This window comes from Hippopotamus amphibius, chromosome 16 (assembly GCF_030028045.1).
Source record: "Hippopotamus amphibius kiboko isolate mHipAmp2 chromosome 16, mHipAmp2.hap2, whole genome shotgun sequence".
Classification (NCBI taxonomy): domain Eukaryota; kingdom Metazoa; phylum Chordata; class Mammalia; order Artiodactyla; family Hippopotamidae; genus Hippopotamus; species Hippopotamus amphibius.
This window is the reverse complement of record NC_080201.1, coordinates 58,137,191-58,149,377: the sequence shown is the minus strand read 5'-3', so window position 1 is coordinate 58,149,377 and position 12,187 is coordinate 58,137,191. Positions and strand designations below refer to the sequence as shown.

The 12,187-nt window shown below is 48.4% G+C and overlaps 1 protein-coding gene across 4 annotated transcripts in view; it reads right to left on the bottom strand.

The window, feature by feature from the left end:
- Positions 1–11,550, bottom strand: part of TRPM4 (transient receptor potential cation channel subfamily M member 4) — a 36,990-nt gene extending 25,440 nt beyond the window's left edge. For 2 of the 4 annotated variants that reach the window (XM_057712838.1, XM_057712839.1), the window contains exons 1-9: positions 11,429–11,550; positions 11,044–11,111; positions 6,949–7,123; positions 6,505–6,685; positions 6,145–6,308; positions 5,767–5,950; positions 1,778–1,839; positions 1,431–1,622; positions 990–1,089 (exon numbers count right to left, since the gene is read on the bottom strand). In XM_057712838.1, the coding sequence (XP_057568821.1) occupies positions 990–1,089; positions 1,431–1,622; positions 1,778–1,839; positions 5,767–5,950; positions 6,145–6,308; positions 6,505–6,685; positions 6,949–7,123; positions 11,044–11,111; positions 11,429–11,452 (1,150 nt within the window). In that variant the 5' untranslated portion in view covers positions 11,453–11,550. Of the gene's footprint in view, positions 1–989; positions 1,090–1,430; positions 1,623–1,777; positions 1,840–5,766; positions 5,951–6,144; positions 6,309–6,504; positions 6,686–6,948; positions 7,124–11,043; positions 11,112–11,428 lie in introns of those variants that run through there. The other 2 variants (XM_057712840.1, XM_057712841.1) reach the window with 2 other exon arrangements.
- Positions 11,551–12,187: the final 637 nt, after the last annotated feature.

The window sequence follows — 12,187 nt, the reverse complement described above, 5'->3', positions numbered from 1 at the left end:
ACTATGCTTCTTGGGAGTTTTTATCTAAGTGGGTGTTTTCCCTGTAAAACTCTTTTGACACCAAAAACGACCCTCCCCACCCACATTCCCACAGAGCCCAGGGGATACCCCTTACCACTTATTCATTCCACCTCCCCACTTTACTAACTCCAAATTCTACTGGCTCTTCAAGGTCCAATTTAAATAGCACCTCCCTGTTGAATTTTTTTCTCCCCTTTCTGACAGCAGTTCCTCTCCCATGCTTTTGTCTTGAATTTTACTTAAGGTTGTGTCCAAACAACCCTGGTAGGATCTGCTTTTATCTCTGAAGCCTAGGATAATCTTTGTTGAATGAATAATGAGCTCCATCCTCGGCCTCTACCGAGCGGCCATTATGCTCCCTACCTCGGTTTTCATGATTCATTCCTCTAGTGAAATATCAGAGTTCCTCATTGGGAGACAGCACTCTGGTTCATCTCTGACCCTACCACCCCTCAGGGCTTAAAACATATTGGAGGCATGTAGGAAAGGTAGAAAGGGTGAGTGGGCGGATAGATGGAAGAATGGATGGATAAGATGGATGGATGGATGGATGGATGAAGGATGGATGGAAGAATGATGAGTGGATGGAATTGTTAATAGAAGTGTGAATAGATTGGTAGAAGGATGGGTGGATGGCAAGATGGATGGATGATTGGATGCATGGAAGAATGAAGGATGAGTGGAATAAATCATAGATGGAGATCAACGTACATATGGCTGGCTGGATGGATAAAGGATAAAAGGATGGGTGGATGGATGCAACAGGAAGAAAGCAATGTTGGAACATAATGAAAGTGTCTTGGGAAAACTGTCCAGACAGCACCATGCAAAGCCCCAAAAGGCAATGATATAAGGAAAAAGATTAAAAGGGGCACAACTTAGATTAGAGAGGATGGATAAAGTGCCAAGGCCAGAAGTGTCCAAAGCTGAGCTGACAGAGGGGGAGTTTTGGGGATTCCAAGTCTTACCCTTGACAAGGGCCTTCAAAACGATGGTCTCAAATTCCTCAGGGCCATCATCAGCTGAATAGACTGTCAGCAGCTCCTTCCTAGTCATGATCCTCTCCACCTGCAGAATACCAAATCCTGCAACCCCCTACCCAACACCCTGGCCCTGTCCACAGGGAAATAGGAGAACATTCTCCTGCAGGACCCAGTAGTCTAGGTGCCCAGCACCCTCTACTCCCAGAACCTAGCGGGGATCCAGGCCACCAGGCCTCTCCTCCTTCAGACCCAGGAGTCCAGGCTCCCAGCCTTTCCTCCTTCACATCCAAGAGGCTGGGCCCACATTCCTGTTCCCTTGGATCCAAGACTCCAAATCCTCAGCAGCCTCACTTCTCAAGACCTAGGAACCCAGGTCCCCAGCTCCCTCCCATCTCAGGTTCCAGAGTTGGGCCCCCAATGTCATACCTGGGCCTGTAGGACCTCAGGGTCTCCTTTGGGGAAGAAACGCTTAATCAGATCTCGGGCTTCACGTCGCCTGCCCCCTCCACCCCCTGGAGCCAGAGTGTCTTCCAGGATCTCTGCCAGGCAGTCTGCAGCTCCCCCAGACCGGGCCACCAGGAGGCAGGGCAACTGAGCCTGGGTGGCGTTCTCTACGCGCTACAGGATAAAAGGGAGAGTCAGGTTAGGGAAGGAAAGTATTCGCCTCTCCTGGAACCCAGATTCCCAGCCCTCTCCTCCCCTAAGACTCGGGACCCAGGAGCACAGCCCCTGGCTACTGCCCCCCTTAGACCCAGGCACCTGGGCCCCTATACCTTCAACATCTTCTCATCACCATCAATCAGGAGAAGGAGGACAGGGATGTCAATTCCAGTTCCTGAGGAGAGAAGACAGCAGAGGGCTTGGTCACCTCCCATCAGTCTCTGCCAGGGATGGGAGAAAACCACATTTCCCAGGAGCCCCTGGGGCAAATGCTGGCTTCTGCCTAATCCTCTGTCCTAAGGCTCATGGTAATTGTCACGCCTTTGAGGATGTTGGGAGGGGCCAGATCTTAAAGATGGTAATGTTCAACTTCTTAAGGGAGGAGAGGGCTGGGAGCCTGGACTCCTGGGTTCCCCAATGAGGCATGAGTCAATCCTATAACTGATTAACCGTCCAGGAACCAGGAGAGGATGAAAGTTCAAATAGAAAATGAAGGAAATAAGGAATAGAGAGGGCTATCTAAATACAATAAAAATATTTATCAAAGCCCAATAGCAAACTCACATGTTTTCTATGAACTCTATTCCCACTAAAATAAGAATCGAAATATTACTACTATTCACACTTACCTGGGAGTTTTGAACTAATGTAATAATGCAAGAAAGTGAAATAATTGGAATGAAAACGTGTATTTTTTTTAAGCTGGAAGAGACATAGGTATCTATTTGAAGGAAAGATGATCTATATTCTTGGAAAACTGGAGAGACTCCACTCAAAATAACTAAATATTAATAAGAGAATTTGGTTAAGAGGATTAAAACAAGAAAAATACACAAAAATCAAAAATTTTTCTCCAACTATTATAATATGTATCTTATCCATGTTTTAACAAAAGTAATAAAATACCTGGGAATTAATTCATACAGAAAGGTACAATACTTTCATGAGGAAATTGATAAATCTTATTTAAGGACATGACCTGAATAAATGGAAAAACAAATACCATGTTAACCTGTCACAATGCAATACATAAATTCAATGCAATTTGGGGAAAGAGGGAGGTTGGAGGAGATTGGCAGTGTTTTCCTTTTTTTTTTTCCAATGGAACAAAATAATTTTTAAATCACATGAAAGAATAAATATCAGAGGAGTTAAGAAATTTTTGAGAAATGACGATGAGGAAGAACTTTCCCTAATATATATTCAAACATCCTTAAACTGCCTTAAACAAGGGACTTCCCTGGTGGCGCAGTGGTTAAGAATCTGCCTGCCAATGCAGGGGACACAGGTTCCATCCCTGGTCTGGGAAGATCCCCCATGCTGCGGAGCAGCTAAGCATGTGCGCCACAACTACTGAGCCTGCCCTCTAGAGCCCACAAGGCACAACTATTGAGCCCACGTGCCACAACTACTGAGGCCTTCACGCCTAGAGCTGGTGCTCCGCAACAAGAGAAGCCACTGCAGTGAGAAGCCTGTGCACCACAATGCCACAGAAATGAGAAAGCCTGCACAGCAATGAAGACCCAACACAGCCAAAAATAAAAATAAATTGATTAATTAATTTTAAAAAATTAAAAAAAATAAACTGGTGTAAAAAAAATAGAATATTTGTGTAGCGTTAGAGTGGAATGGCCCTTTCTAAAAAACCAAGGGAAACCAAGGGCTATAAAAGGAACAACAAAAATATCTAACCACGTAAAAATGATAGAATTTTTATGGAGGTAGACACCATAATTAAAGTATCTTTTACAAATTTTATATCTAACGGTCAAAGCTTTACTATGGACAGGATACAAAGAATTCTTACAAAAAGACAAGAAAGAAATAACCCAATTCAAAAATGTACAAAGATTATGAATAGACAATTTATAATTGAGAAAATCTGATTGGCCAACAAAAGATACGTTTATGTCTTTTAATAGTGGTTATATAAATTAAAAAATTAAATGAAAAGTGACGTCACTTTTTAACCCATCAAATTGGCAAAAAATTTAAAGCAAGAGTATCCAGAGCTGGTTAAGACTGGACAAAAAGGAAACTCTCACACATTATGGATGAGAGTGAAAATTGCTACACACTTTTACAAAGTTACCTAGTACTATCTATTAGTATACACACAGAGCAATCTCACTTGGGGGAATTACTATATAGAATTTAAAACACCTGGATGTAATTATGGGTGTTCATACAAAGGTATTTATTCAGCATTGTTTGTAGTGCTAAATACTGATAGCACTTTAAGTATCCACCTACTGAGGAAATTTTAAATAATAGATGGTACAACCATTACCAAGGAATATCATGCAACTATTAAAAGAAGATGCAAGATAGAGAAGTTTAGGCCTAAAGGGATGGTTATAAGAAAGGGATATGTATATGTATAGTATAAACAAGAGAAAGGAACACCATAGAGGTGAAAATATAATTGCATAGGATTTTATAAGTGTAGACAAAGGTATAAAAGGATAAACTCAAACCATATAACACAGATTACCCCCAATAAAGGGGAGTGGATCTGGGAAGGGAATTTTCTAACATTTTTTTCTTCTTCTTTGACCAGTGAGTTATTTACAAACTATGATTCAGGCAATGATATGAATTTCCTTATATACCTTCTCATGGTTTGATTAGTCCCAATAAACACATATTAAAGCTGCCATAAAATATTATGTTGAGTGAAAGAAGCCAGTCTCAAAAGATCATGTATTATATTATTCCATTTATTTATCTTCTGGAAAAGAGACTAGAGTGATAGCAAACTGACCAGTGGCTGCCAGGGGCCGTGTACAAAAGGAATGCCTTCATGGTAACAGAACTGGTCTGTGTCCTGATTGTGGAAATGGTCACCTGAATCTCTACATATGCCTTAACTCATAGAATTATATACCCCTAAAAGTCAGTTTACACCCCAAAAAGATAATTTTAAAAATAAAATTAAAGTTGCCAAAAAGCTAAGTGAAGTTTAAGAATTAAGTGGACACTTTTTAAAATACAGGAAATGTTTATAAAGAAGCAGGTTTCTGTTTAGTTGATTTTCTTTTTTTTTAATTAATTTATTTTTATTTATATTTAGGCTGCATTGGGTCTTTGTTGCTGCACACAGGCTTCCTCTAGTTGCAGAGAGCAGGGGCTACTCTTTGTTGCGGTGCAAGGGGCTTCTGACTGTGGTGGCTTCTCTTGTTGTGGAGCATGGGCACCAGGCGCTTAGGCTTCAGTAGTTGTGGCTCACGGGCTCTAGAGCACCTGTGCAGTAGTTGTAGCTCACAGGCTTAGTTGCTCCGTGGCATGTGGATTTTTCTGGACCAGGGATCAAACCCGTGTCTCCTGCATTGGCAGGCGGATTCTTAACCACTGTGCCACCAGTGGAGTCCCTAGTTGACTTTCTACAATGGACATATCTTTCTGTTTTAGTGATTTCTGCCCTGTCTTTATTATATTCTTGCTTCAGCCTTCTCTAGATTTGATTTGATCTTCTGTTTCTAGGATTTTTTTTAATTAAAGACTTCAATCATTGATTTTCATAAGCATTTAAGTCTGCAGATTTCTCTCTAAGTATTGCATTAGCTACATGCCCAAAGTGTTGGTATCTCATAACATCATGATTATTCAGTTCAAAATATTTTCTAGCTTCTCGTTTTTTCCTTCTTTGATCCGTGGGTTATTTACAAACTACAATTCATGCAATGATATGGATGAATCTCACAGAAATAATGTCAAATGTGAGCAGCCAGAATTAAAAACATGCTGATGGTGTGATTGTATTCATATGAAGCACAGTCAGAACCACTCTCCACTGTGACAAGCAGGATAGGGTGGCCCTCGGTGTGGGCAGGAGAAGGCTTCTTGGGGCTGGTATTATTCTATTTCTTGATGTGGGTGCTGATTGCATAAACGGGTTCAGTTTGTTCAAAATTCATCAAGTCATCCACATTTGTGTATTGTAGATTTCAAAATAAAGATTTTTTAAAATACAGCAAATGACGGGAGAAGGCATTTGACCACAGGAAACTCCCTCTGGCCAAAATCCCCAAATTCCGACCAGACCGGACCACTGGGATCCTGAGCCTTGGGTCGTGATTCCCCAGCAGAATGAGCCACTCACCTCCCACGCCTGTCTTCTGCTGGGCCAGGTAGGACTCGAAGCCCAAGCGGAAGCGGTTCTCGCCGCCCAGGCGGCCGTGCGTGCCATCGTCTACCAGGAAGAAGGCCGAGTAGTTGTAGTCGAGAGGGAACTGGACCCCATCCTCGGGGTCACCGCGCCACCGGTACCTCGCAGGGAATGAGCCCTGGGGGACAAGTGGCCAGACCAGGGAGTCTTTCCATCAGGGCCAAGAGGACAGACACCAGCCATTTGTCCCTCAGACCCAGGAGTCCAGACACCCAGACCCCTCTCTCAAACCCGGGACTCCAGGCCCCCAGCCTCCTCCTCCCTCAGACCCTGGACCCCAGCCCCCTCCTTTTCCAAGACGCTGGGTCCCACCTTGGGGTTGGTGAGGGTGTCTCTATTCCGAACCACACCCCAGGGGGCCACGCCCATGGCCACCACCTTGTTGCTCCCAGTGCTGGCCATCTGGTGGTCCCGCACAGCTGCACCGACATGCCGGCCAATGCCCTTGTGCAGCCCTCCAGTGACAATCCAGGCCCCTACACAGCGACACAGAGAGTGGTGGTGAGGTCCAGTCACACGGGTATGTAGAGAGAGAGAGAGAGACTAGAGAGTGAGACAAAACCCCACCCAGAGAGATGGGAGGGGGGCAGGTAGCATGCCAGGGAAGTGGGGGAGCTGGCAGGGGCAGTCGGCCAGGTCCAGGAGGCGCAGCCCCCACCCACGCGCAGTCACCTGTGCTCTGGGCAGCCCGCACCAGCCCGCGTCGCAGCAGGTCCTGCAGCCAGGTCTGGAGGGTGGGGCTCCCTGACCCCCCCAGCACAGACACCACCAGATTCGGGGCCCGGAAGCCCCATATGTTGGTGACTAGATTATAAACGGTAGCTGGATCCGTGCGGTCAGAGAGCCGGAGGAACTGTGGACACACGAGAGGAGGGGACACGGGGAGGGGAACAGAGACTCAGAGAGAAAGGGACAGAGACCCAGAGAGAGGAGGACAGACGTAGAAAAGACAGACAGGGGTGGAGAGGACGGAGATCCAGGAGAAGTGAAGACAGGGATGGGCAAATGGGGAGACACAGCATTCAGCTGGGACGCCCCAGACCTTGACCCCGGGAGCCCCTGAGGCACGCAGTCCCACTGGCCAACCCTGGCCCTGCCCAGACATGCAAGCCTCACATTGCTGGCCCTGCGGCCGGCTCCCAGGAAGTCCAGGTCCCCGAAGGCGTCTGTGGGCTTCTCTGTGGTGTGCAAGTCACTGTCCCATACGGTCACCACAGCTGCCCCGAACGCATCTTCCACAGCCACTGATGGGTGCACACACCGGCGATGCCCACACTGGCACCAGCTCCCCCTGGCCAGGAGGGGGAAGGAGGAGGATGAACCCCAGGGGTGTCCACACTGACCCCAAGCATCCTGTAGAAATATCCCTATTTCTGCATGTTCCCCCAGAGGAGCTCACAGTCCAAGCTGACCCTGGCACTGCTTCGTCCTGGTTCTGACCAGCCTGAGGGAGAGACTGGGGCAGAACAACAACAGTCACCTCACCCACCAGCAGGAAGCCACCGTGGCTCAAGTAAGCCTGAGCAGGGAGGTCTACATACAGGGCCCCACCCTCACACTTGCCTTCAGGGCCTGAGTGGAAAAGTGCAAGGGGCCATCGGGGGTGTCCTTGCCGCCCCCCCCCCCCCCGACCAAACAGATGATATTCACATGAAAAGGAAAATCAAGAGAGTGATTCATAGAGCAAGCATGCACTAGATGCCAAGGCAGCTGTGTGACTTCGGGTAAGTAGTTTCCCCTCTCTGAGCCTAAATCACCACCTCAAATGAAAAGACAATAATAGCACAGGCTACTTCATAGAACTATGAGGAGCCAATGAAATAACACAACATTCCCTAAAATGGGGGCTGCATACCAGATCCAGTCTCCATGAACTCCACACAGAGCTTTAAATAACCTTGAATAACACAGTGAGAAAGTCATTCCTTTTTGAGCTCTCCTGATTACTGTCAAGGAGAGAGGCCCAGCTGGGTGCTGGAATATTTTTAATGCCTAACTCTTTACTATTTCTTTTTAGCAGAGAAAAGCTGGCCTCAGGCTCAGAAAACTGGGCTGCCAATAGCATCCACTTAGAAGGTAAATACTTTTTATTTGGTTTTCATTGTAATTGTCTTTTATGGCTTATTTCTTTCTCTTTGTGGCAAATGGAACAGATTTTCCATTTACGGTGATCATCTAGGAAAAATTTTCGCCCTAAATAGATATATAAGTATCCCTTGTTACCTAATGGGATTGGCACCTGAGCTTAAAAAGAGCAAGGAATATGCGTTTGGGAGATGAGAAATTTATTTGAAAATGTACCTGAATCTCCTTGGTCCCTGATTCCAGAAGGGATTCAGGGGGAGGCCTGCATTTATGCAAACAGAGTGAGTCATGATTTAAGGACTAATTTTATGGAAAGAATAACACAGGTGGTCCATGGATTTGACAAGAATTTAAAGTCACTTAAAGAATGTCCAACAAATCCACACAGAACACACCAGCTCCTGGCACAGTGAGAACTATAGGATGCGTCCCTCCTCCTTTCTGAGTCTACCTCCAGAGTCCTGGCATGCCTTAATTTACCCACTTGATCATTTTACCCATCTCAAGCCCATCCCTGGACCCCCAGCACCCCCCCCCCCATTCCTGTCCATCTACTTCCCACAAGCCCTTCCTGGTAAAAATTATTTCAAGGACTGTTCCAGAACCTGAACTCTCCAGTACAGTAGCCTCTAGCCACACAGTGCTCTTTATATTCAAATAAGTTAAAATTAAATACAATTAAAAATTCACTTATTCGGTTGCTCTGGTCACATTTCAAATGATCAGGAGCCACATGTGGCCAGTGGCTTGCCACACTGAATGTGGATACAGAACATTTTCACCATTGCAGAAAATTCTGGTGGACAGCACTGGCAGACTCTCCCTCTGCCCATCTCATCTCCTACTCCCCTTTCTCTGTGTGGCACCGAAATCCGAAATTTGTTCCCGATAAAATCAGCGATTACCTGCACGTCCCTAAATACAAGGGCTTCTATTCAAGTCTCATTGGACGCTGACAAAGTAGCACTGATCACAGCTAAAAGGCTCTGATTCTAAAACACTTATTCCTTGGCAGAGCACACCCTTCCCTGGGCACTCTCTCTGCCTCATCTGTGGCTTCTCTTCCTCTGTGCCTCCCCTGAGTTTAGGTGTTCCCCAGAGCCAGGGCCACATGCCTTCCCTACATGGGTCTCAAACTCAATGCCCCCGAGGGCCTGGCAGCTAACATAAGAGAAAGAAGCATCAGGTGGAAAATTATAAGTGGCTGTGCCAGAGGCTGTGCTGATTTGAGGCAGCATGTCTGTCGTGAAGCATTCAGAGACAAGTTTTTAGCAATCCTCTCCCGTGGAAGAAAAAAAAAAATTGACCATAGAATTACCAGTTTGCAACCTTCTCTGATTTTATGCAACCTCCACAGCTTCCATTACCATCTACAGCTAGGACCTCTCAAATCTTGGATGGAAGGCACAGACCTTTCCTGAGTCCCTGACCCAGGTCTGCAATGCCCCTGGTTCCCCCAGGCCCCTCCCACACACAAAGTCCCACTCTGAGCTCAGCAACGTTTCCCAAACCTACTCATGCTCCTGGGTTCCCAACTCAGGGGCAGCCCACTGTCTCCCAGGCCCCAGACCAGATGTCTGGACCCATCCGCCCCTCTCCCCTCTCACTCCACTAATCCATCGCTCCCTAAGCTCCTGCCCCTGAATCTTTGCCCCATCCCCTCCTCTCTGTGTCTCCACAGCCCTGGCCTGTCTCAGGCCTCTTCTTCTCCCACCTGACCCTTGCCCAGCCTCTGCCCCCGGCATCCTGAACGCCAATTCATCCTGATGTGGCCCTCAGAGAAGCTTTCCACACCCAGAGCTGATCCTGCCCCTCCCATGGCTCCCCGGAACAGCAAGGCACATCCCAAACCCTCAGGGTGACATCTGAGGTCCGGTGACTTCTGGTCCCACCCTCCTCCTTGGTCTCCTCTCTCAGATACTCCCTGCACCCTGAACTCTGCCCCATTTGCAGCCCACATCGTCAATAGAGGGAAATTTATACTTGCTGTTCCCACTCCTGGAATCCAGCCCACCTTCAACTGTCAAACTCCTACTTTGTCACTTTCAAATGTCACCTCATTGGCTCCTCTTCCTCCAGAAGCCATTGGTGACAGCCTGTGTCCCCTCCCCAGCCCTAACCAGATGCCTCCTCTTGGCTCTCACTGGGCCCAGTGGTGTGTCCTTTGCAGCTCCCATCTCCTTGCCCAAGAATTGTCTTCCTCCCACCAGACTAGAGGTTTCTAAACTTTCTTGACCTCCCTTCCCATCAGGAAAAGTTTTTGAGCGCTCACCCCCAAAGAATGTATATATTTACTTACACACAATTAAAGCCATCCTGCACTAATATATTCACAGTAAAACACTAAATTAGGAATGCTGACATTTCCCATACCCCAAAGGTTGTCTTGAGGACACTGGAAAGCCAGAACCCACTTGAAAGACCATCACTGAAGGCCAGGAGCTCCTAAGGGTGGTCACCCCCACCCCTGATCACCCAGCAGTGAGCACAGGCCCTACACATGCTAGTAACTGCTACCTTCCAGTGGGAATTGGACATATTTTCCATGCTTACTATGTGCTGCTGTTTCAGAAATATCACAAGCCTTAACTTGTTTATTTCTCACACTATCCCCAGGAAATAGAGCCTGTTTTTAATCCCAGATGATAAATGAGGCCCAGAAAAGTGAAATAATTTGCCTGAAGCCACACAATAATGTGTCCCAACTGAAATTTGAACATGGGCAGGGCCTGTGCTGTTGAAAATAATGCCCCCTTGGAAGTGCTGAGTGAGAGTTTCTTGTTGGAATGAACGAATGAATGAATGAATGAAACAGAGACAGCCAAGAAAGAAAGACAGAGAAAGTGACACCAGGAGGCCGAGACACACAGGAGGGCCACCGGGAAGCAAAGAAACAGAACCCAGCCCTGGGGCTTTCACACTGATCCAGAGCGGGAGGATGGGAAATGGAAGTGTTTGCAGACTGACCCAAGCCCTCCCAGGGGCAGAGAGCCACCAGGGAACGCCCTTGGGAGTGTCCGCAGAGACAGGACTGGGGCAGGGAAGGAACCGAAGGGCGGGGTCTGCGGTGGGCGGGGTCAGCGGACCCGGGACTCTCTGGGGTCGGTCCCGGGGCGAACTCCTCACCCCGAATCTGTGGGGTCAACGATGAAAGTCGTGCACGTCTTTTTCTTGAAGATCTTGGGGATCCAGCTCTGGGGACAGGAACAAGGAGTGGGTGGATCCAGTTCAGGACGGATCGGCCCCCATTCCGGCCAGAAAATCCACACGGAGTGGCCCACCCGCGCCCTAGCCGAAGACCCGGGAGTCCGCCCTCCTCTCCCGGACTCAGGAGACTCGACCCCCCCAACCACCCCACCTATCCGTCCCCAAGGACCCAGGAGTCCCGGCTCCCAGCAATCCCCGTCTTTGTCTGACCCAAGAATCTGGGTCTCAAGCACCCTGCTCTCTGGAAACCAGGAGGCCAGGCCCCAGCTCCCTGTTCCCTCAGACCCGGGTTCGGCCGCTGTACCTGCTCCTTCTCCGCACCCACCATGCTGCCGCAGCCACCGCAACCTATCCGACTCCCTGCATTCCCTCCAGCAGCCCGGGTTATAGATATAGCCCGGGGCAAACCGGATCCGCCACTTCTCAGCCCAGCCGGGGCGGGGCCAGGTCTGGGGGGCGGGGAGTCTCGGAGAAGCGTAGAGCGGGAGGCGGGGCAAAAGGTTGGACAGGACCCAGAGAGAAGGACAAGGGACCCAGAGAGAAGGACAAGGGACCCAGAGAGAGAGACAGGGACCCAGGGAGAGAGGGAGGCAGAGACCAGAGATGGGGGACAGGGACCCAGAGATAGGGGGAAAGAGACCAGAGAGGGGGACAGGGATCCAGAGAGAGGGGGAAGAGACCCAGAGAGGAAATGCCAGCGATGAGAGAGAGGGCACACTGACCTGGGTGGAGGGAGAGAGGGGGAGAAACTCAAAGACTTAGGTGGGGGCAGGGAATCAGAAAGGGGGAACAGAGGTTGGGGGGGGGCTACACTGACCCAAAGAGGGAGAGGGGAGAGAGAGAGAAAGGTTTGGATGAGAGGCAGACACTCAGAATGAGAGGGAGAAGGGGACAGAATCCTTGGGAGGGGGGACGGGGACACTGAGAGAAAGCAGGTGAAGAAACAATGATAGAGAGGGAGACCTATAACGAAGGATGGGAACCCAAAGAATGAGGGCGACAGTGACAGGATGAGGAGTGGGAGGTATTGATACGTAGACAAGCAGGGCCACATGTCTCCTGC